Source organism: Biomphalaria glabrata, chromosome 18 (assembly GCF_947242115.1).
Source record: "Biomphalaria glabrata chromosome 18, xgBioGlab47.1, whole genome shotgun sequence".
NCBI classification, from domain to species: Eukaryota; Metazoa; Mollusca; class Gastropoda; family Planorbidae; genus Biomphalaria; species Biomphalaria glabrata.
This window is the reverse complement of record NC_074728.1, coordinates 17869975-17896365: the sequence shown is the minus strand read 5'-3', so window position 1 is coordinate 17896365 and position 26391 is coordinate 17869975. Positions and strand designations below refer to the sequence as shown.

The 26391-nt window shown below is 32.1% G+C and overlaps 1 protein-coding gene across 14 annotated transcripts in view; it reads left to right on the top strand.

Annotated features, from left to right (window-relative positions):
• Nucleotides 1–26391, top strand: part of LOC106061274 (phosphatidylinositol 4-phosphate 5-kinase type-1 alpha-like) — a 90133-nt gene that overhangs the window by 41878 nt on the left and 21864 nt on the right. For 11 of the 14 annotated variants that reach the window (XM_056017545.1, XM_056017552.1, XM_056017543.1 and 8 more), the window contains exons 4-15: nt 6251–6381; nt 7322–7439; nt 8565–8717; nt 10974–11033; nt 12584–12823; nt 13504–13581; nt 14727–14813; nt 18450–18658; nt 21401–21451; nt 24225–24357; nt 25259–25346; nt 26091–26243. In XM_056017545.1, coding sequence (XP_055873520.1) covers nt 6251–6381; nt 7322–7439; nt 8565–8717; nt 10974–11033; nt 12584–12823; nt 13504–13581; nt 14727–14813; nt 18450–18658; nt 21401–21451; nt 24225–24357; nt 25259–25346; nt 26091–26243 — 1501 coding nt within the window. The remainder of the gene's footprint in view (nt 1–6250; nt 6382–7321; nt 7440–8564; nt 8718–10973; nt 11034–12583; nt 12824–13503; nt 13582–14726; nt 14814–18449; nt 18659–21400; nt 21452–24224; nt 24358–25258; nt 25347–26090; nt 26244–26391) is intronic. The other 3 variants (XM_056017557.1, XM_056017551.1, XM_056017555.1) reach the window with 3 other exon arrangements.

Below are 26391 nucleotides of genomic sequence, written 5' to 3'. Positions count from 1 at the left end.
ATGTCTCCATATGAATACACCTGTGTATTATGCCTTAGGCAACAAAGACGCATCATGGCACTGTGTACCGTGTGGGTTACCTCAGTTTACATCAGGACTGTTTGATTCCTTTGATGCGGACACTTCTAACCCATACAACATCCTAAACACCATCCCGAACCAAACTCACCAACCACTAGCCAGATCCACTCCTGTTAAACCTAAATCTACTAAAATTAATACAACAGCCTCACTAAACAAACCTACTAAAGAAGTAATACCAAAATACCTTAAAACCTTAGTTATAAATTTTCAAAGCATTAGGAACAAAACAGCAGACTTAGAAATTTTATTAGAATGTGAGAAACCAGACATAATTGCAGGAACAGAAACTTGGCTGCATCCTGAAATTTATAATGCAGAAATTTTCAATAGTAATTATGAAATTTTTAGAAAAGATAGGGCTGATAATCATGGAGGAGTTCTTTTAGCAATAAAAAACACTCTTATAGCAGAAGAAATTACCTTACCTAACTCAAAAAATGTAGAATCAACATTTTGTAAAATTAATACCACCTCAACATCCCTAATAATAGGCAGCATTTACAGACCACCAAATTCTAGTTTAGAATACATGCAGGAACTATGTAATCAGATTACTACACTTAAAGAGACAAATAAAAATGCAGTTTTTTGGATTATGGGTGATTTCAACCTACCTGATATAAATTGGAAAACACTAACCATAGATAAACACCAAAACCTTAAGGACATAAATGAGCTTTTCATAGAAACTTTACACAACCTAAGTTTAGATCAAATCATTAAAAAGCCAACTAGATTAAACAACACATTAGATCTCTTCTTAACCAACAGACCTGGATTAGTAGTTGATTATGAAATTATCCCTGGTCTATCAGACCATGAGATCATAAAAATACACAGTCAGATAAAAGCAGTAGCCAATACAAAACTCAAAAGAAAAATCTTACTCTGGAATAAATGTAACCTAACACAACTACACCAAGCTGCACTAAACTTTCAACAAACTTTCTTATTAGAAAAAGACATTAACCAACCAGTCGATGACCTCTGGAATTTCATTAAAAACCATCTTAAAAGCATAATAGAAAATCATATACCAACTAAATACACATCAAACAAAATAAATAAATGCTGGTTTAATAATAGACTAAAGAAGCTTTGTAAACAGAAGGAAAACCTCTATAGAAAATTTAAAGAAACTAATGCAGAAAGAGTTTACAAAAAGTATATAAAAATTAAACACTTAACCCAAAAAGTAAGCAGACAGCTGCAGAGTGAATACATAAACAATGTAATATCTAAAGATAACAACAAAAACCTATGGTCATACATTAAGTCTAAGAAAATGGAAACAACAGGCGTAGCGCCATTAAAAGATGAACATAACATAATACATAATGATAATGAAACTAAAGCAAACATTCTAAACAAATACTTTGCATCAGCATTCTCAGCCTCAGGAGACAAAGACATATTACTGAATTTGAACCAAGTAGACAACATAGAAGATATAGTAGTACAAGAAAATGGAATTCAGAAACTATTAGCCAACACCAAATCAAATAAAGCTTCTGGACCTGATGGTATTCCAGCTAGATTACTCAAAGAACTAAGTAATGAGCTAGCCCCAGTGTTCAAAATACTCTTTCAGGCTTCACTTAACCAGGGCAGAGTACCAAAGGACTGGAAAGAAGCTAATGTCACCCCCCTATTTAAAAAAGGAGAAAAATCTGACCCAGGGAACTACAGACCAGTATCACTTACCAGCATCACATGTAAAATCCTAGAACACATAATATGTAGCAACATCATAAACCACTTAGACAAACATAATGTCCTCACACCATACCAACATGGCTTTAGGAAATATAGATCATGTGAAACACAACTAATAGGACTAATTGATGATTTTTCAAAAGGTTTAGATAATAGTGAACAAATAGATGCTATCTTACTAGATTTTTCTAAGGCTTTTGACAAAGTTCACCACCATAGTTTGCTTAAAAAATTAAAATATTTCGGCATTAATGGTCCACTGCATCAGTGGATTAAAGACTTTCTGATAGGGAGAGAACAAACTGTAATAATAAATGGCTCTAAATCAACACCGATAACAGTAAACTCAGGTGTACCTCAAGGTACAGTCTTGGGTCCACTACTATTTTTAATTTACATAAATGATTTACCAAATTGCATTAGTTCAGGAACAAAAGTCAGATTATTTGCAGACGATTGCATAATATATAGAACAATAAAAACAACACAAGACACAGATATTTTACAAAGAGAATTAGATGAATTACAGAAATGGGAATCAAATTGGAGCATGTCTTTCCACCCAGAAAAATGTCAGTTGTTAAGAGTAACAAAAAAACTAAAACAAATTAATTCCACTTATCTTATTCATGGCAAACCAGTATCACAGACTAAAAACGCAAAATACCTAGGTGTTATAATAAATGAAAAACTATCATGGAATCCACATATTGATGAAACTACAAAAAAATCAAACAAAGCATTAGGATTTATTAAAAGAAATTTCTATAAATCAAATAAGAACATAAAACTAAAATGTTACTTAACCTTGGTTAGGCCAATAATAGAATATGCATCCTCCGTTTGGGACCCCTCAACTCAAGAAAACATTAAGAAACTGGAACAGACACAAAATAGAGCAGTGAGATTCATAACAAACGAATATTCACATTTGACTAGAGTAACACCTTTAGTAAAATCACTAAATTTAGAAAGCCTTCAGGACAGAAGGCTCAAAAGTAAAGTAGCAATCATACATAAAACACTGAACCATAATCTTCAAATACAAAAACAAAATTTAATAAAATACTCTGAAAGACACAAAGATAAAGGCACATTCCTCGTCCCATATGCTAGGACAAATTTGTACAAATACTCCTTCTTCCCTAGTGCTATTAGAGCATGGAATGGGTTGCCTGAGCTAGCCAGGAAAACCAGTGACTTGGCAGAATTTAAGTCATTGGTTAATATGCATGACTAAATGCATGACGCGTAGGACGTAATCATCTTCTTTTTTGAAGTAACGTCTGTATTATATAAGATAAGATAACTCCAAAATATTTAGGCTATTATAACTCCAAAATATTTAGGCTATTGTAACTCCAAAATATTTAGGCTATTGTAACTCCAAAATATTTAGGCTATTGTAACTCCAAAATATTTAGGCTATTGTAACTCCAAAATATTTAGGCTATTGTAACTACAAAATATTTAGGCTATTGTAACTCCAAAATATCTTGGCTATTGTAACTCCAAAATATCTAGGCTATTATAACTCCAAAATATTTAGGCTATTGTAACTCCAAAATATTTAGGCTATTGTAACTCCAAAATATTTAGGCTATTGTAACTCCAAAATATTTAGGCTATTGTAACTACAAAATATCTTGGCTATTGTAACTCCAAAATATTCAGGCTATTGTAGCTCCAAAATATCTAGGCTATTGTAACTCCAAAATATTTAGGCTTTTGTATATATATATTTACTGTAACTCCAAAATATTTAGGCTTTTGTATATATATATTTACTGTAACTCCAAAATATTTAGGCTTTTGTATATATATATTTACTGTAACTCCAAAATATTTAGGCTATTGTAACTACAAAATATCTTGGCTATTGTAACTCCAAAATATTTAGGCTATTGTAACTCCAAAATATTTAGGCTATTATAACTCCAAAATATTTAGGCTATTGTAACTACAAAATATCTTGGCTATTGTAACTCCAAAATATTTAGGCTATTATAACTCCAAAATATCTAGACTATTGTAACTCCAAAATATCTTGGCTATTGTAACTACAAAATATCTAGGCTATTGTAACTCCAAAATATCTAGGCTATTGTAACTACAAAATATCTTGGCTATTGTAACTCCAAAATATTTAGGCTATTGTAACTCCAAAATATTTAGGCTATTATAACTCCAAAATATCTAGGCTATTGTAACTCCAAATTATCTAGGCTATTGTAACTCCAAAATATTTAGGCTTTTGTATATATATATTTACTGTAACTCCAAAATATTTAGGCTTTTGTATATATATATTTACTGTAACTCCAAAATATTTAGGCTTTTGTATATATATATTTACTGTAACTCCAAAATATTTAGGCTATTGTAACTACAAAATATCTTGGCTATTGCAATTCCAAAATATCTAGGTTATTGATTCTCTGGTTAAGACACATTTGACATAACTGAGATTGGACAGAATTTCTTTGACTTGAATAGATGGGTTTAACTTGTACATCTTTTTTTTAAGTTATTGTAGCTGAAGACTTCTAATTGACTGACATCTTAGTTCACTAAACTACTTCAGAAGTCTATGTCTGCAGCAATTTATGTTATGCAGCAATTTTATAAAATAATATTCCCCTTCTCAAGTGCGAATGTCCTCTTAAAAAGTCAGCAATAATGTAATTGAATATGATTTACTAGTCTAGCTCTAATGTTGCTAGATATGATTCTTGTTTAAACAAGGACATCCCTATCACATGCATAGACTGTGTTGAGAATGGACCATCATAGTTTTGAAATTAATATTTATTATTCTTTACCTTCTTCTTATTACTGCCCCTGAAGCAGGTCTTGTTTAGAACAAATTGTGTTGGCTTGTGTTTCTGATTTTAATTTCAATACATATGTTTCGTGCTGCTAACAATTAAAAATTGGGTTGGCCAGATTTTGACTTATAGAGGTTAATGGTTTTAATAAATGAGGAACAGATGCATGCCAATCTTATTAGTAATGAACTGTGTTTGGGAAGTTTCATTTCTGTCTGTCTGTAAAAAAAATCAAATGAAAACTGGGAAAGTTGAAACACTCAAGTCTAAACATCTTGTATTGTGATTTCTGTCAGGAGCAGTGCAAGGTATCTATAATGTGTTTGCTTTGCCAAGATTGATCTTAGACTCTGTTCAGTCTTTCCTCAAGTTGCGGCTCTCATGAAATATGTAAAGGGCCACGTTCTGTCTCCTATGAAATCGTTTGATTTGTCACTGCCCGGGAAGTGGAGCAGAAAGGGGAATGGATAAGTTTGGTTTTCAAGTTGACAAGCATGTCTGGTTTCAAGTTCCGGACATCTGGCGCTACTATGACCAAGAGTGCAATGAGGAGGGTCCAGACCTGGATGATAAGGATGTCTGGCTCCAGGAATGGCTGAAACGTGTGGTGAGTCCAGACACAGTTCTCAACTTCATTGGCCATTGACACCAGACAATGAGAGTTTTTATAAATTTCATAGATTTAGGCTATTGGAATGAAACAATTATATTTATACTTAAAATTATTTTAATCCATGAACGAAATGAGTACAAATAAAAAAGTAACCCTTTTATGTATTTATTTTGTGTTTATTTTGTATCATTTTTATGAAGCTTGGTGCCAATCATTTTAAAACTTACTATCAAAATATTTCGTTTTATTTATTTTTTAATTTATTTTTATTTAAGCATTGTCTTAACTCTTTCTCTCTGGAGTAATTTTCCACATTTTATATAGAGTTAATTTTTTGCCCTTCTGGATTGCGAAACCGTGCTTTGATTAAACTTACATAACTCATTTTTTGTTATCAGAAAATGTTTTATTTATTTTAGAATTATTGGAAAATGCATCCCTTTTTATGGAACACAAATGAATGTTTATAAAACCAAAAATTATTTAAATATTGGTTTATAAATATTACAAATGAAAACTTAACAAAGATTGTGTTCAGTCTCCAGGATCTTGATCTAGAATAGATCTTGGTCATATTTTATGATCCAAATGTATCCATATTGTCATAAAACTTTATGTATCTATATATAAATTAAAATACATATAAACATTTTCTTAGTTAATAACATACTGAAAGAAGGGAATTTTTAGCAACAGGGAAACTATTCAAGATAAAGTTTTAAGCAGGAGTAAAAAAATAACAAAAATCTATTTTTAAACCACCGATGATGCAAAAGTTTATCCACGCACTAGCACCGGGTCAAATCAATGCTGTGAGGGTCATTAAGAAAAAAAAGAGTTAATTTACAACCGTTTTTTTTTAATTATCTTCAAAAAAGAAATACTTAATTCACCAACAATGTTAGTTCTAGATTTCACTGTATGATTAAAACTTTGTTTGAAACTGTATGACAAGTTTTACAAAGTGTCATTTATTTTTTACATGGCTTGTTTTGTTTTCTCTCTCCAGAAACCCACTTCAGAGTTGATGGCCGCCATCCAGTTGGGCATTGGTCAAAGTGTCGGTGGCTTATCATCCAAACCAGAGAGGGATGTCCTGATGCAAGACTTTGGTGTGGTGGAGGTCGTCTTTTTTCCTGGGTAAAGGAGATGTTTTGTTCACTTAATGGTGATGTCCTGGAGTTTGGACTATCTTTGGTTAATTTTTTTGAAAGGGTATAGGTGGCAGACATACTGCAGCTCTGTGTGAGGACTGACTGTTTATCTCAATAAACTAAAGCTTTTCAAGGGAATAATGTGTATATGATAAACAAAAAGGTTATGTGCCTGTGATAATAATCTGTTTTAATATCTAAGACAGGCCAAATAAACAAAACTAAAGCAATTTGTCATTGTCGAGAGAATTGACCCAAAGATTTTTGAATCAGATGAAGGGTTAGGGCCCTCCACCAGCCTGCCTTAACAATGTTTCCTGAAAGGGAACTGATGACTTATATCCCAAGACTTTCAGGAGTAGAGGCAAAGCTGAGCATGCCTTGGAAGCTCCCACATTTTTCTTTTCTGTACCGCATTCGCTGTGCTTCTAACCACCATAAAATGGCCCCTTGAGGACTGTTGTGTGGATTGTGACAGGGCTGTTAAGGCTCTCTTCCATCCCTGCCAGTGCAATTAGCTCTGCAGTTTTGGCACCCCTACTGGGGTTCAGTTAAGCTTCCTTTTTCACCTCTTGTGACCATTTGGACCTGGGCGCCACCCACTATGAGGTTGGACAATGTCGCCAAGAACAAACCTTATTAGCAGAAATAAGAGTTAATCTCCACAGATTATTAGCAGAAATAAGAGTTAATCTCCACATATTATTAGCAGAAATAAGAGTTAATCTCCACAGATTTTTGATACATTTTCGTTACTTGTTCAAATGTCATGTTGTGTATGAATTGTAGAACACTATTTTATGTACCTGCCCTTGCTAAAGATGTCCCACATTGATTATTATTTTAAGCTTAATTATTGGGTTATATTTTCTAGTGTGTAATTGCACTTTTTTTTTTTTCATATATATATATATATAATATTTCAGTGAAGGAAGCAACCTGACCCCAGCACATCACTACAGTGACTTTCGATTCAAAACCTACGCCCCAGTTGCCTTTCGCTATTTTCGTGATTTGTTTGGTATTCAGCCTGATGACTTCATGGTAAGATCTTTTGTTTTTCTTCCTGTAAGTGATGGGTTGCTGTATATTATTAATTTCTAGTAACTTAGTTGCTTATCAAGTATATTTACTGTTGCACTGCACAGGATGGCTTCCTGGTCATGTGGTATGCGCTCTGGACTGTCATTGGGTGGTGTTATTGGTCCAGAAAAAACCCTGCCTGCTGTCATCCTGCTGAAGGTTTTGGCTAGGATGTAATTATCTTCAAATCTGAAGGCACATCCTAAACATGAAAAGAATTTTACAAACATTTTTACAAAGCTTATATCAACAAAAAAGTTAATACACATTATTTCTTCCACTCACAATCTCGCTGAAATTTCACACTATTATTTCTTTTACATGACAACATAATAATCAGTTTTAAAAATTAACCAATTTAATTAACTTTGGTAATTAATTATTTTGTTTGGTATCTTGAGCAAGGGAAAAAAATCTTATAAGATAAATTAGTCATCTTGAGCCCTGAGTGAACATTTTTTTATGCTTTTCAAAAAAATGATATGTCAACATTCACCAAGATACCCCTTTCTTCCCTTCCCTTTCACAACTGATCCAGGATCATAGCGCATTGAGATGTTTAAAGGCTAAACAAAAACAATTGGTTAGAATATTTCTAATCACACAGGTTTATTATGTCTAGGTCAATCATGCATATAATTACTGATCCATGACTGATCCAAACTAATTGATACAATTACACTTGATATAAGCTTTTTTTTATAAGTATTTTTTTAACTCCCCCTATGTAGACACCCTTATGAAACCGTAAACCATATCCTTTTTGAATGCCCCTTCCTAATCCACCTTAGGCATACCCTACTACAACTACAGCCCAACATAACCAACACCCTGTACGGCAGTGCTGAACAACTGAAGAAAACAGCACACTTTTTTTCCTTGGCACAGTCTGCAAAAGAGCTGACAGCTCAGCAGCTGGCTAGAAGAAGAAGAAGAAATGTTTTTTTCTTGTTACATTCTCATTTTAATGTTAAAAGAAAACATATTACAGCCTAATTGACAAAAAATGAACAATTATCCAATAATGTAGGAATTTAAACGCAAGAATTTGTATTTTATTGATTCTTTGGATGCGTTCCCTTGCAGTTATCTCTCTGTGACGAACCTTTAAAAGAACTCTCCAACCCTGGTGCCAGCGGCAGTATATTTTACTTGACCCAGGATGACGAGTTCATTATTAAAACAGTCCAGCACAAAGAGGCTGAGTTTCTACAGAAACTTTTGCCAGGATATTTTTTGGTAAATTTTGTTTGTGTAAACTATAGAGTACCATAATAGGAAAAGGGTTGCAGGGTTCACTTCGTTTTGAGCTGAAGTCATGTCATAATTTTTATACTTAAGAATATATCAAAACATCAATTAAATAAATTTACCCAAATAGGTAACTGATTTTTTGTTTAACTCATTTAGTGCTGTGTTTTTTTATCAAAAAATTCTACTTTTTTAGAAATTTTTTTTTCCTAATATGACTAAATCAACAATTTGTAATTTAAGTACCAATGATACTACAGTAACATTTTTGGTATCAATTTAAAGGTAAATGAATGGAGAATTTGAAAATGTAAACAACTTTTTATTTAAATATAAGATACAAATTATAATCTAAATAATATGACATTATAACAAAAAAAAATGGATGCCAGCTTTAGTACTTCTGAGACCTAAATCTAGATTTTCATCTTTGCATTACTGTTGAAACAGCATATTAGAACACTTACAGTTTTATCAAAAAGAATAGTGATAAAACAGTCAATAAAAGAAGATGAATCACTGATTATATTATTATTTGTACCTGGCTTTCTAGTCAGCCAAAAAGGGAAAGTTATTGCACTTTTCATGACTACCAATAGCAATAGATACCAGTACAAAACCTATCAATCAAATGTACTGAAATATTATGTACATGTGAATCAATGGGATTTAGATCTATATTTCTCTTACTTTTAATTGCCTAAGACATCTTCGATTCTAATACCACACCAGTGCAAGATATAGGCTAGCAAGAGATCAAAGCGTAGATCTCGAAATAGCTGAAGGACAGTACCAATTCTAATTCAGTTTGCCTTAAGATCTAGACCTAGATTTTCATTATTACTGTTCATTTGTGATAAATAAAGGCTCAAGAATAGTTTTATATTTCACTTTATTTAGCAGTAAACTTTTTGGACCACTTACAAGTCAGAGTGCAATATGAACAAATAAAGCCTATGAGATGATGATTTTTTACAGATAAACAATACTAAAAAAAAAGCTAAAATATAGGCATAAAATACCTAGCATGGATAATTAGTGGATGTAGATCAACAATTTCTGTTGTTTTCATTTATATACATTATCTTGATCTACATTCCAGTCCTAGCCTTAGCCACCTTAGGTCAATACTAGATCTGGATCTAAATAGTTAAATAGTAAATACAAATAATATCAACATCTGCTTCATCCTTTGCTAAATCTAGACTTACCTACTGGATCTATCTAAAATAATTTAAATCTTCATTGTCACTTATGTCACTACTATAGAAATATTACAAAGTTTCTTCTCTAGTTTATTGTGGGTGTGTCTTGGACTAGCTTAGCCATGATGTTGATTTTTGCAGATAAACAATACTTAAAAAAACAATCTAAAATGGGCAAAAAATGCCCATTGTGGATGATTATTGGATGAAGATCTACTATTTCTGCTCTTTTTATTTGTTCTAGGCTTAGAGCTAGAGATTTATCTATATCTAGAGACAATAGCTTAGGTCTAGTCAATCTCGATCTACACTTTATAGCTGTCCTTATGATTATGACAATACTAGTTCTAGATCTAAATACTAGGTCTATATATAAATACAAATCTAATTCATCCGAGGCTACACTAAATCTAAACCTACTGGATCTAATCTCGATCCAAATCACTATTTATTTGTGATAAATTATAGAATAATTATAAAGTAAACATTGTGGATGTGTCTTGGACTACTGTAGCCATTGCAAAATTTTTTTAGAGATCAACAATCGTAAAATAAAAATTCAAATAAATGTCTAAATAAGACCAAAAGCTTGTTATTGCTATGTAAACATAGGATGAAGAACTCTTTTATAGTTAGTTAAAAATTTAGTTTAAAAAATGCAATGAAACTAAGGTAGGGTACAAGCGTCTTTTCCAGGGACGTTCCGTGCTTTTAGGGTAGTCAGACCATCTCTGGGAAAGACACCCCGCAGCCATTGAGTTAAAGCATCTGGTTGTTGAGTTGTTAACATTGCACCGTGGGTCTTCTTAGCCATTTTAAACGCAGTAATCAAATTTATCTAGTAGCTCTGGACAATACGTTGACAGACTTTAGCTTTCTATTTTGTCATAGTAAGCAAGTTAGCATTGTTGATTCAGTCCTGTGGAAGTTAGAATTATTGTGCATTTATGTGTGAATGATATTTGAAAATATAAAATTCATGTGTACATCAAAGTAATTTGTTATTTAAATTAATGTATATTTAACTTGTTTTCAACAGAATATCAGTCAAAACAAAAGAACTTTACTGCCTAAGTTTTATGGTCTTTATTGTTACCAGGTAACTAACATTTCGCATTGTATCATTTGTATGCTAAGTAGACTTATCACTTAGTAGACTTAGAGCAATCTGTTCCTATTTACCCAACATCTGTTAATGTGAAATGTATATTCTGATCGATCATATTTTTAAAAATTTCATACTTTAAATTTTTTTATTTTTGCCCCCCCCCCCCCCCCCTTTTTCCTAGTATTTTTATACTTCTTTACTTTCTCATGAAATAAATTAGTATAAATTTTCTCTGAACCATTATAGATGGGTTATCATTATGGCTTGGTTACCATTATGGCTTGGTTATACTAAAAATATTGTGCTTCAGCTTGTTTATTTTAAAAAAATGCTTGTTCAGCTATGTATTTGTACCCAAAAATGTTAAAGCTTAGCAGCAAAGTTTTTTTTAAGTGTGGAAATAAAACTTCTGGCACCCATTAAGCTACCGCAGAAGTACTGACTTTAAAACTGTTTTTATTAGTCAAAGATCGAGCCCCATCAGTTGTTACACTTGCTATGTAATTCGAATCTTATTCAAAACTCAACACAGTTCTTTATAGCATTGAATAAATACTGGCCTGAGATTGTGTTTTAGAGTGAGTGTATTGAAGTACAACTAATAAAAGCAATTTCCTTTTCCTTGAAACTTTTTATAATAAGAGAATTTCAATAATTAAAATGTATTTAGAATTAGTTTTAATATATTAGCATTTTTATATGTATATATGTGGGCACACAGCGGGCCGCGTGTGGTCCGCGGCCGTAATTTGACCACCCCTGCATTGCAGCATCTAGAAAGACAAGTATTTCTTTTTTCACAAGTTAGGGCAAAAACATCTTTCCAAGCTTATAATGGCAATGTCTTCATTTCCCAAGATTAAGGATGAGTGCAGTTTTTCACATGACTATGCAAACCCAGGTGCAACCTGCATATTTTCTCACATTTCGTTCAGACAAAGCCGTTGCCTGCTGGTGTTCTATTTAAGTTTTTTTTTCCGTCTTCTGCGCCTGTCTTCAGGGATGTGGCATTTCTTGAGCCTCAAATGATATTAGTCTGGAAAATCAATGACTGGCTACAATTTAAATCTTGTATTGACATTTGTAATTGGATGCATAAGACATTCTGCACTATTTAGAAACACGTGCCAATTATACAGTTAGGACAGGCAGAAGCTATTGAAAGTTTTCAATGGACCAGGCTTCTTCATGCAATCAAGCTACTTAATCAGTTTGATTGGTGTAAGATATCGGAAACAGTTATTGAGTAGTTCCCATCATGTGGAATGCGTGGTCGAAAGGCTAAGTACACTTGAGCTTGGATTGGCTTGGCTACCTATGAAGGATGAAGGGGGATCAAGGTTCAACACTCGACTTGAGCAGAGTTTTGTTTACTGAGCGCCTGAAGACATTATGGAAAACCTTCTCCCAGATACCCCCCACACACACACAGCACTGGTGCACAAATGAGATTGCGCTCTGAGCATACTACAAGCATGAAACTAGCGCTATCTAAAAGCTAAAATTTATTTGTATTTATTGTGTATCATTGTCTCTTTCAGTGTTCAGGTAAAAATATTCGTTTCACTGTGATGAACAACTTGCTTCCATCCACGGTCAAGCTCCATGAGAAGTATGACATGAAAGGGAGCACGTACAAGAGGAAAGCCTCCAAGCATGAACGGTCTAAAAGTTCCCCAACACTCAAGGACCTGGACTTCATGGACAACCACCCGGAAGGTCTACAGCTTGAGAAAGACACATATGACGCATTGATCAAGACATTACAGAGGGACTGTAGGGTAGGTGCTCTTCTTTGGGAGCAATGTGATGTCAGGTATATAGGTCTTTGTTTCTTACAACACAAATAAGTAAGCACCCTTTCTAGACCTTATGACCGTATCATCTGTAAAGATCATCTGTATCTATGGCTGAAAGTTAATGAGGGTGTCATGTGGCTAGCACAATTATCAACTGCCTTAACTTTCCGCTACTAATGTCAGGTACCCATTTGAGTTGGGGAGTCTTAAAAATCCTAAATTGAAAAACCCGGGTTTGAAAACAATTTTTTTTTCTAGATAGAAGATGATTTGATTATATACTTTAATTCATTTGCTGCCAGGGATAAAATGGTTGAAAGAACTTTTTTTTATTTATCCTATAATAGATTTATTCCAAAGCCTCTTCTTTGAAGCAACTATTGCTTCTTCCCTCAAACCAATTGCTAAGGGCTAAAACAATTATTAATGTATTAACTTAATTTGGAAAAGTAATTTTTAAGCTGTTGGGAACAGCAGAAGATTTACAAATTTTGAGGCTCATCAGCTCAAATTAATCAACTTTTATTCATACAGTCTTTGGATGTCATGTGTTAACCAAATCCACTATTGAATGTCATGATACTAATGTCATTACTACCCCTGTAAAAAATTATTAGATTATTGTTATTGTATTAAATTAAGGCTTTCTGTTCATGTTTCAGGTTTTAGAAAGTTTTAAGATCATGGACTATAGTTTACTTGTAGGAATATACAATCTAGACTTGGCTAACAAAGAGAAGGTAAGTCCCTAGCTACATTTTGCTGTTGTGGCAGTTTTGTACATAAGATTTATTGCTAGTCTGTAGATTTGTGTTGCTTAAAACACACCAACTAAACTGTAACTATTTAATCAGGGCAATAACAAAATATTTATAAAAGTTTGATTATCAAAAAAATATTCTGCTTTGAGAAAAATATAAATAAAAATTAATTGCATTTCAATACAATGACTCATCAAGTATAACTCTAGCTAATACTTGTTTAATTTTGCATTAAAAATTGGTTGGTTTGTAGTGTCACAAGACTTAAGACTTACTGGGCACTTACTGGCCATTCTTCTAGATGAATTAATAATAATCTTTATTGTCCGTAAGAAAATTTGTGCATTACACCAGACAAAACATTTTAACTATGAAAAAACAAAATGTACATTCACCCAAATCTCTCATAATTTACATGTGAAAAGTTTATATCAGATTGTTTCTATTTAATGATTTGATTGCCAGGGGAACAAAAGAGTGTTTGTGTCTGTTTGTCTTTGCTATTGGTGTCTTGTAACTCTTTAGTAAAATCACAAAATCCTGACCCAAAGGGTGATTTTTTTAGTTCTAGAACCTTTTTAGCTTTTTTATAGATGTTTGTCTCAAACAGCTGCCAAAATGAGGTTTGTTTTTTGCCAAAGTCTTTACCAGCAGCGTTTAGGATTTTATGAAGTTTATTTGTATTTTTAATACTCAGATTGCCATACCAGGCAGTGATATTGAAACTTAAATTATTGCAGATGTGAATGTGATAAAAATAGCCAAGGCCTTTTCGCTAACATTAAATGAGGACAGTTTTCTCAGTAATTGTAATCTTTGCTGCACCTTTTGGCTGATATAATCAGTATTTGCAGTAAAAATTTAGAGTCGCATATTTCATCTACAACAAAGGTCTAGGTTTTAAAAGCTCCTTGTCTCCTTCCAGTGTTGTACCCATGCACTTGTCCACCAGTGTAGCACTTGGCCAGGCTTTGGTCTTTGCAGCTCAAGTGCAGCCTGGATTTAGTTGTCAAAGATTTCATTTTGAAATTGTAGACACTTTCTTTCCATCGTCTCTGCAGTTAGAGTGTTAAACGTTCAGTGTGCATTGTGTAAATAAGTTCTTTGTTGGATGCTCTTTGCAGAAACAAATCCAGGAATTCCAGTCCCAACAATACTGCAACACTTTCATCACTCGACATTTCTGGAACAGGCAGTCTCAGTCGACAGTGGTAGTCTCTCTTGTGCTCCTTCTTTGTGTTCCATTCTTTGACATTTTCAGTTTGCTGCTGCCTTAAAGCAGTTATGTGTGTTCAGTGTTACCCTTTTTTTAAAATTTATTTGGATCCTATGTTTGAAAATTATATTATAACAAGAGAAACTTTTTTTTTTTTTGCTTATCCCCCTTGTATTCATTGACAGCCAATTTAAGATTGTTATTTATTTTTTTTTTTTTAAGTTGACTTTCAATTGTTTTATAACTCCTGCAGAAAAAAAAAATCATGAAATTATAGACAATGGCCACAGTGTGTGCACTTAATGACTTTTTAAAAAATCCCTTTTTTATATCACAAGTCTTCTCCTTTGAGGTCAAGATTCTCCTTAGTCTGTAAATAGTAGCCTACTGCTTAATTCTGTTTTGAGATACTGACCTTTATAGTTAAAATTTGTTAAAACCTTCATTTTTTATTTTTTTTAACAAAACTTATTTTTGATTATATTTCCCATTCTTGAACCACATTAAAACTGCACAATTATTCATTGTCAATGACAACACATGAATCAATACAAAATTAATGACTTAGTTGTAGTAATTAATTTATTTTGCTTTATATAGAAAACTAGCCGGACATTACCCGTGGCCTGTGGGCCTTAGTTTGTGTTTACTAATCTAGTGGATTGGATTTAGATGTATGTTAAACTTAGCTAATGATCCTTTCAAGTTTTTCTCTTTCGCTACAAAAATAAAAGTAGTTTTGTGAAAATGGGTTTACCCGAAGCAGATACATTCATATCTATTAAAAACAAAAGAAGCGATAGATGGATATAAAGTACAATTAAAATGGGTTTAACCGATTTGTTAAATGAATGGGATTATAAAGTAAGTCAGGATATCTGAATTCGCAGATATATGGAACGAATTTATGTAAAAATGCTTTTGAAACACAAAATTGAAGGTTAATTTTATTAGGTAATGAATCAACAGACTATCTTTTGTATTTTCATGTGTCAAAGTAAAAAACTATCTGCGCAAAGTATAGTTCTTAAAATTAGATCTAGATCCTTTCAATCTTTTCTCATGTAAATATGGCTTAGAATGCCCTAGATCGATGAAGTTATAATGCTTTCATAGAGTTGGTCAACTTTTTTTTTTTGAGGGACTTAAGTTTGTTTTACGGCTACAATACATACACTACGGTCTAAGTTAGTACCCAAGGAACATTTATGCCAAGTTTTATCAAGATTGGTCAAACGGTTTTGATTTCTATTCATAACATACATACATACGCCTTACTTTCTACTTTATAGTATAGATGTACTAAGTCAAGGGGAGGTAAGCCTTGTGTAGAGAATTATGTCATGCGCTAAATATTTTTAACCAAAAATAGGTAACTATAAAATTTTAAAAAGCTCGGTGGCTAACACGTCTGCCTTTCATGGTGGAGACTTGAGACTTCAAGTTCGAATTCAGACTCGAAAAAGCTTTTTTTTTAAATAGCTTTTGAAAAAGCCATACGGAAACCTTCTCCAAGATGCCGCCAACCCCACCAGGTCCACAAAGTTGATTTGACCATAGTGCACACTGTAAGCAGGCTATAAGCAGGAAAGTTGTGCTCAACAAAAAAAAAAATTGAAAAAAATATTTCCAATCATACAAATTTATTATTGTTAGCCTGATTTATTCAAAGTTTAGCCTGATTTATTCAAAGTTAAAATATTCATTCAAAATAATTGATGTGATTTCACTTAATAAGCTTTGTTTTTTTCATTTTTTACGTGTTGACATTCTTTTTGTAAAGTAAAGTAAGGATGACCACTAGAGGTAATTAAAATGAACTGTAGATTATTTTATCAGAAAACTTAACCAGATATTTGGCTTAGAGGCATATACTACTTGGCTATCTAATTTAGTACACAAATCAATATAGACTGGAAGATGAGTTGGAAACATCTTCCCAGGCACCTACTCCCTCCCCCCCCTCTTGTCCACAAAAAAGGTTGGACACTAGTGCACTGAGCAAACTGCAGGAGCACATGCTCTACAAAAGTAATAAGTTCTATTCTAAACTGAACTTATTCAAAGATATTTGGTCAGAGTTATCTTTGAGTCAAGGAGTCTCATGTTTCTGTTGTTTAAGGTAAACAAGGATGCCAAACTACATTTTTGTTGAGACAACAGTTGTCAACACTGAATTAACTCTTAAAATCTTGCATAATTATCTTAGTCTTCTACAGAACAAAAAACACTGAGCAATCAATCCAAAGTCCAAATGAAATACTCTTTGGACCAAACACTTTTCTTTCATAGCAACATTATTTAAGATTATTCTTATATTTCAAATTAAACTATAGACTCCTAGAAGGCAGCTGTGTATAGGCAGTTTATTTTAAGGGAATTCATATGATTTTGATTTAGTGAGTCCTATTCTTTACTCGCAGCTGTTTTTATTCTGTTCTTATTTTGTTTCCTTTCATTGAATAATTTACAATAGTGGAAAATACTTTTCCTTTTTCTGTATACTCTCTACATGTTACAGTAATTTGTTTGTTTGTTTGTAAATAGCATTTTCTATATGTCTTTTTATAAAAAAAATTTTAATGCTGAACTATCATTTTTTAATGTTTTTATTGAATGTGATTTTTTAAAACTTCAATTTCAAGTAATGACATACGGGTACTTAAATATTAGGCAAGTGAATTTAAGATAGCTATGACAGAAAAAATACAGAATAGAAAAACATAAACGTTTTTGTTTGATTTAGCCTAACAGATGCAAAAAATAATGTTTTTGTTTGTTTGCATTTTTTTTAGAAAAAAAAAGGGAATTTTTTAATACAAAATATTTTGTTAGGTTTAGTTAAAACAAAAAATGCATGTTCCCTTTGTGTTAAATATCTGGTATTGGTTTTCTACCTAAATTCTATTGAATCTAAGCTCTGGCTTTACTTGTAAATTGATTGATGCTCCACAGCTGCTAACTTGAACACATCATATTTCATATCATATTTTTTCTGTTTGACTTTTGTTTAAATTGAACCAGAAAAGGTTGGAAAAGAAAAAGAAACAAGTTTTGAAATAAAATTTGCAAAATTATTAAATTGAAAAGAAAGTGAACATGGGTAGGCATTTTAATGCAGTCAGACATAGCTAAATGCCATATCTTTATCATCAGAGGGAGTGGATTTTGAAATCTTAATATCTTCTATAACTTTGTGTTTTGGACTGTACTATCTCTTGTCCCTTGTGTAGGAAACTTTCTTCCTCCTCCTCCTTGATGCCAATAAAACTCTTCTCACTATTGATGAAGTACACATATTTTGTGTTGGGGAGGAAAGGTAGCATGTGGATGAAAAAGAAATATGTTTGTGCTGACATGAGCAAGAAAAAAAAAAGTTAAAACATGGTGCAGCTTAGATTTGATACAGTATGATTAAATGTAAGCTGATTAAAAAAGTTTTCATCTGATTAGGGATGCATTCATTTTTTTAAGTTTAAAGCTTCATTTTAGTTGAACCTTTTCAAGTACATTTTTAATTATTTTGTATATAATATAGATTAAGTTAATGAATAAGCCAGTAATAAATTCATTTTTAATCAATAGCAACGTTCAAAAGGGTCAAAGGTTGTTTGTTTTCTTTATCTGACAGCAACAGCAGCAAATACAGTTACAACAAGACAAGGAACAGTCTGAGAATTATGGGTCATCACAGTCCAGGTCTGACAGGACAGACACCCGCAACTCACTACACAGAGGAAAATCTTTCAAAACAAGAATCGGCCAGTATTCAACGCCTATGGAGTCCATCCAGGGCGTGACTGATTTGAATGAGGAGATAGATGAGGACACTGATGTGCCGTAAGTATTATTTTGTGTGTGCACAATATTTCATTTCCTGATTTTTCCACCTTTTTTTTCCCCTGATATGTTAGTGGTTTCCCTGACATTAGTGGCTTTTGTGAACAATCTTAGTAAAAAAAAAAAGCAGCAAAGACGTTTAATAATAAATACATGGTTGTCAGTACATAAAGTTTGAATGATTTCATTTTTGAGTTAAGAAATAGTCTATTATGATGATAAATCCATGTTATGTTGAATGGACTATATATATATATATTGTTATAAACCTGGTGGTGGCACAGATGGGGGTAGTGGTGTGTGTGTAGTCAGCCAACGCAAATCGCCCAGTCCAGCGCAGGACGAGCGGTCAACTGTGACCAGTGACAGTACATGCCAGTTCGGCAACGACCTGTGTGTAAATATTACGCACGCAAGTCACGGCGATTGTGATCATTCTGAGTGGTCAAGAACGTTCCATCCGATTCTAGAAGGCCTGTAGAGACAGTATATAAGAGCGAGTGTGTCAGAAAGACTGGACTTCACGTTACCTCCCAATGTGACCAGTACGAGGCGAAGTTAGAAATAATACAGTGTGTGAAGTCAGGCGGAGCAAGGCTAGGTTTTTGGACAGTTTGTGTAATATTGTTGCCAACTGTATAGTGTTGTATTGTATTTGAAATTAAATTGCTACTGTTACTTTGGAGCCCTGAGTTGTGAGTAAGTTCGTTGTGTCGTGTGGTGCAGTTTGAGGAGAGCTTGGATAGCGAGATTCGTAACAATATATTTTGTATGAGTTTGTACTAATTCTAATAGCATGGTTAAATATTAATAACATTGCTTTTCACCGTCCAATAATTATAATTAGTGTTTGCAAGACAAAGCAAATAAAATAAAACTTTCTTGTTTTTAATTACCTGATTTTCCTAGGTGTCTGTGGGTTTTCTATTTTTAGTATTAAGAGCTAGAGAGTCTCTCAATAGAAATGTGTCCCCCCACTTCAGTGTGTTAACTTGGGTTGTAAATCTTAAACATTGTTATGTTCTGTCCTTATTTAGTTTGTTTTTTTAATTGGGTAAATCACTATTGTAAGCTGTTGAAAAAAGAATTGGAACACAGTAATAGATTCCCGGTCATTTCATTCCCGGTCACTTCATCCCCAGTCATTTCATCCCTGGTCATTTCATCCCCTGGTCATTTCATCCTCTGGTTATTTCATCCCCTGGTCATTTCCTCCCTTGGTCATTTGATCCCCTGGTCATTTTATCTAACAAATAGTAATAGTAAAAATCATGAAATGAGCAATATTTAATATATTCTTTTTTTTTTTTAAATGACAGAAAGTGTAACACATTAGATAAGAATAAAATTACAATTAAATAAACTATAAAAACTTAACATGTATAAATATAGAGGTAATGTAAAAAAAAAGTATTATCCTGATATGGGTGAAGTCAGCCTTTATTAGAAAAAAAAAATAAAACCTTATTTCAAGGCTAAGAATGACACACCCAATTTCAAGAAAGAGCGATTGAAAATTACAATAAAGTGAAACATGGTCGTACTTCCACCACACCTTGGCCTTTGATGATAAGTTATCAGCAGCATTGTCATAATTATTCTAATCGCACTTCTCTCAAATGATTTTTACTACTTCCACCAAACCTTGGCCTTTGGTCATTACGTCATGCGCAAGATAATATTATAATATTACAACCCCCACATCCAATAGAAGGGCTATAGCTTTACAATATATTACAGATTTACAATATATTATAAGAATACAAAGTGGAAGAGGAAACACTATAAACGCATGAGTAACATGTCAAAAAATGTCAAATAGCATTCTACATAATCCTATTTCTATATTGATGAAATGAGGGCCTAAAGTCAAAGCCTTAACATCACAATTATACAATGAAAAAATAAAAATATTTAATTGGGGATGAAATGACCAGTAGTAGCCAAAAAAAAAACTATTTTGTAAGCAGACTTTCAACTAAGTAATTACCTTATATATTTTGGTATTCTTTCTTTTGTGCTTCTTTGTAAACCTACCTACATTGTTTTGACACAGCTTCCCACACCCAATCTTAGGTTAAGCTGAAATACTGCACAATTATTTCTTGTAGAAAACAAGAATCAATTTAAAAAAAATGTATAAATAAGTTAATTGACTATTGGTAATTAACTATTTTGTTTGGTATCGAACATGGTAAAGAAATTGTACTTGACTGATGTGGGGGTATAAGTTGAAATAGTCTCCCTGTTATGCTTTGTGTAGAGAATTAGGTCGTTTGAAACTAAAACTAAACCTTCTATTTTCATAAGCACTTTGCTAGCACAGTGATTAGTTTATTGGCTTGAGGAGGCTTTGTTCCTCAAGTTCAAATTTAAGTCATACAACTTTTATATATAAATATTTAATAATTTTTAATATATTTCTTGTTGTTTTGTGTGTTTGCTTATTTTGTCATATTAATTCAAATTTTTATTCACTGAAGGCATGAGTCGTAATTTACTGTTGATTAATTATTCATCTCATTTAGTGCAGTAGTGCACCTTCAATAGAGCCAAATGTGGTCTATTAGCTGAAGCTTTCTTCTCTAATTATTTCTTTGTATCTGCATGTCTCACTGTTTTCCCTCTTCCTTTCTTAGCAGCCCATATAGGGAATAAACTCAGTAGGGGGATTGATCTCTAACTTGTATTTCTGTTTTTAGTTAAGCTTAAAGCAGCTCACTGATTGGCTATTATTTCCAGGTCAGATATACAAACACCCCATTGGCTGAGCAATTCTCATGTTTCAGATTGGTATGCATGCACTGTGGTTCAGTCAACCAAGATTTTCATTTTTAACACACAAATATACTAAAGTATATTTCATTTACTTCTATGCAATTACTACATTTAATAAAATATCAGCTATATCTAACATAACATGAGTAGCATCTATAAACTTAACTGATTTGATTTTTTTTCTTTTTTAAATTTTATTTTCCTTTTAGATTAATTATCTTAGGAAACATTACTTTATGAGCTTTTAAATTTGCAGATATCAAACATTATCTATCTATTTATTTTTCTCTCTCTTTCTTGTTTTTAAAACCAATCTTTTAATAATTGAAATGTGTCTAAGATATAAGTGCCTGAACACATGAGTTCAGATGTTAGCTAAAAGCTTTGTTTTTTAAGCATTCAGTTTGCTGCTAAAACTTATTTCTGCTAATTTCTGCTACCTTGCAAATGAATTTCTATTACACATACTGATGACACGTAGATCTTAAAGCAGTCTAAATTGTCTTTTTGACTTAAAAAAAAAGGCTTATTTTACTGTCACATATAATATTATAATAGTCTTTTGTTTCTTTAATAGATAAAACTGAGTCAAGTATTTATCTAATAACAATAAACAAACATCTCATTCAGTAAGTGAAAGTATGTTTTAGTAAGAAAATATTGTTTCAAATTTCAAGCTAAACAGAAAAAGTGTGTGCATATCAAAATGGATCAAGAAGCATATTATGATTTATAGTGCAATATAATATTTCTGCATTGCTTATTGATACAATTAAATTCAATAATGACTCCTAAAAATAGAAATGAACAACTATGATGCTCTAGAATAAATACCATTAGCTGCTTCAGCCACAAGTTGAACATATACATGTCAGTCACTGCAATCTTTTTTTTTTTTTTTTTGTAGCTGTTAAAGAGAGTTAATTTGCACCTTTTTTTCTCTAAGTATTGGACTAACAAAAATTTTTTTAAAATAGTTTAAAATGTGTGTACATTTATGTTACAGTATTTCAAATCACATTAAAATGACTAAAGTCATACTAGGTTTTCTTAATTCAAGACATTGGTAGAATCATGTTTTGTTAAGTGAACTATTTTATCTCTTTCTATAAGCAAAAACTCTGTTTATACACATTTTGTGTAGCCATAAATTGACCTTTCTTTTGTGGTTTAACATCAACACATACAGAAGCAACAATCTTTACAAATATAGAACTTCTGTTTTATTGACTGCCTGGTTTGTTTTTGTCACCATTTATTTTTTTTAAATATTGTTTAATATTGACATGAAGCTATCTACTGTGAAGTTTATGACTAGAGCTTTGAGACTCTTTTAATCATTCTCAAGAACAAACATTCACAATGAGAGCAGCATAATTTCAAGCACCTCTGCCCCTGTATTTCATCTCTGGCATTGATTATCATTCTAGTATGAGAATTCTTCACTCTAGTTCACATTTTTGTCTTCAATGACATATATATATATTATAAGATTCACATCCACATCTTCCAATTCTTTCATTTTAGTGTTAAGCAGACATCATAAGATTCTTCCCCCTTTCTCTTTCTTTCTTGAATAAAATGACAGATTCCTTAAGGGATACATTTTTTTTCTGTTTAAAGTATTCTATTCAAAGGCTTGAAACTGTATTGCACTCCAAGAAAACACTTCTCTGTTAACATTTTCTTGGCTTGACTGCTGATATTATAAATAAAGCGTATTTTGGTATCTTTCTTAATTTAGGCTTGTATTTTTTTAAATATAAAAATGTTATAATTTGCTCAAGAAAAAAAAAATTCCAAATAAGTATTTTGTTTTTAGTTTCTAATTAGTTTTTCTTAGTCAGCTTTTTACCTTTATTTATTATATATCTGTATCTATCTATCTCTCTACATTAGATGATAAAAGACATCTTAATAAATAGATTTATTTAATGCTTGAGAGATGCCAAATTGCAATGGTTGACAAATTATTTTATCAGTCGGACTCGTATTTGCTTCATTACACTTCTAGACATGCAGTTGCTTTACACTCATTGATTTTTTTAAAGACATTTAGCTAATAGTAGTTTTTATCCATTTTAAATCTTTTTAACTATTAATGAACGACAACTTTTGACTGGCACCCTATTTAATCAATAGTACTCATTTATTGGAGATTTTCGCACAAAAAACAGCAATGTCAAGGACAATAATTTGAGCTCTCTTGCCAACTAATTAAAAAATAATTGAGCTATAATTTAATTGAATGTCAATGCCTTTAGATCAAATCTTCTTTCTTACCGCTAGTTAGTTGTTATTTTTATTTTCACTTTTTAAATAATTTGTAAGTAATAGAAAGAAAGTCTAATGCTTAGTCCATAGTGAAATTATTTTGTGCTAGAAACAGAAGAGCTTAGAACATTTGATTTCTGTAGTGCTAAAAAGTGCCCAAACCTTTTCAAAAACAGCTTATCAACCCTTACTTTAGTTTGTACGTGGGTTACACCAAAATGCTAGCTATTTATAACTTTTTCTGTCATGTCAGACAATGTCCACTACTGGAACTTGTTGATTCTTGACTTAGTTATTTAATGCTACTTTTGTTTTTATTCCACCCAATAGTCTCCACTTTTATTTGGTTGAATTTCTAAGTACAAAACTGTTAATTTGAGGAACTTAAATATTTTTTTCTACTCTTCCAAGAAATGGAAATACTAAGAAAAAAAAACAACTTAGTCTTTTGCCACAGACTCTATATAATACAATAGTTTTTAGTCTAAGTTTTAGTGAATTTTTTTTTTTTCAGTCCTGGTGGCATTCCAGCTCGTAACGCCAAGGGGGAGCGGCTCTTGATCTACCTTGGGATCATTGACATTCTTCAGTCTTTCCGTTTAAAGAAGAGGCTGGAGCACACCATGAAATCTATAGTCATTGATGGGGTAAGCAGTTTCAACAGTCTCTTGAATCCTTACACTTAGTGTTGGATTTCTAGACATAATGATTTAGTCAAGCTCTAAATGAGTTCCTTTAATGCCTACTATTAATTCACACTTTTGACAGTCTCAAAAAATTTGAATCAGTTGTTTTGGAAAATTTTTTTATCCTATAGAGCTGAAATTTTGCACTGCTGCAGGGCAACACATTTTAAACAATTTTCAGAAAGATCACTTCACTAATTGAATTAATTTTTTTGTTATGTGGGAAAAAGTTTGAATATTGTCGGCCATTATTTTTCTTTTCATTTAGTTGTTGTTTATTTATCTAGATCTATACAAATTTGACCAATTTGGTATGGACGATTAGCTAATTTGGTTAGAGTATTGTGCTAATGGGTTCGATCCTTCAACTGTAAGGAAAAAAACTGGTTTATATTTTGTCATTTATGTGTTATGATGGTAATTGTGTATTTCTCTTCATTGGAATTGTTACAAAATTATGCGAAATAAAATTTGGATTGTTTAGTATACTTTATTATTTCAACATTCATTAGGCATTAATTTAAAAAACAAAAATTAATAGTTCAATATTTACTTTGCTAAAGGATAAACAGTTTATGTTAATGTATTGAATACTTGCATACATTTGCTAGTTGCTATTTTAAAATTGATGCATATTTTACTTTGACTATCAAATGGTGATTCAAATATCCCTGCAGTATAATTTTACTGTAATAACTCTTATATTTTAAGTTTTGGCCGTCAGGGTTGTGGCTGGAACTTTCCTTGACTCTCTCTCACATTTCACATTTCCATTGATACCATGGACTATACACAGTCCTGCCTGTTCAAACTATTAACTGTGTCTGTTATATTTATGCATATCTCCATATCCAATTCCTAGGATACCATATCTGTACACAGACCCAGCTACTATGCCCAGAGGTTCTTACAATATCATGCTACCCGAGTGTTCAAAAAGACCCCCACAGGTAAATCAGGTTTCCTAAGCAAGAGAAAATTTTTTTAAAAATTTTCTGAACAATAGCCATTGGCTACAAATAGAAATCTGAGACGCACATAATGTATAGAAGTGATGTCAAATACATACATACTACACACTTATAAACAGTTCTCTTTTCATATAGCTTACTTTTTTTTTGTTTCCTTTTCTTTTTATTACTTTTTCTTGATATTATTTGAGCTAGATATGATAATCTTGCTAGCTTTTTTTACCTTTTTTTTAAAAGGAGAGGTGGTTGCAGGGGGGTAAAATTTAGATAAAATAAAAAAATTCTTAAGCTGACTAAAAATCTTAGTCTCTATTGCATTTTATTCAAGACTGACTAATGGAGCCACCTATAGTTTTTATTTTTTTTTTTTTTACTGTTAAACTGTGATTGTCGATGCTTCTGTTAATGAAAGAAAGACCTTTTGGTTTGGATTTTTTTTGCATTTTTTCATACATTTAAGGAAACAAGATGTAGACACATTTTAAAGATTTTTTAAAAATAGAAAATTAAAAACAACTCAAACATGTATATGTATTTATCAACATTGATTATAATTTTTTTTAATTTCAAGTCCATTAAATAAGAAGCTTAAAGAGAAGAAATTCATTAAAAACATAAAGGGTACTGTGGTATTAATATTAGACAAAAATAAAGAATCAAAGTGTATCTGTTTTGTATTCCTAATCTCCTCTTCTAATCTGTACTCTTTCTCTGAATCTGAAGCTCTCAAACATTCGCCATCCAAGAAGAGATCATTGGTCAACAAATCCAAAGGGCAACAGACATTCCCTGACCAACCAGAAGGTGGTGTGGTGCCCGTCAAAGTGGAGCGGTCCGGCAGGACTATAAGCTTCTCGGACGAGCAAGCCTCCTCGGGTGTGGATTTGTCTTAGTCGTGATTGATTTAGCTTTTTTTTTTTATTGTTTTTTTTTTTCTTTTCTGAATTCACTTTAAGTTAACAATGTATATTTGTAAAAAAATATATATAAAAAATAACTAAGTTTATAGAGAAGAGCTCTTGTC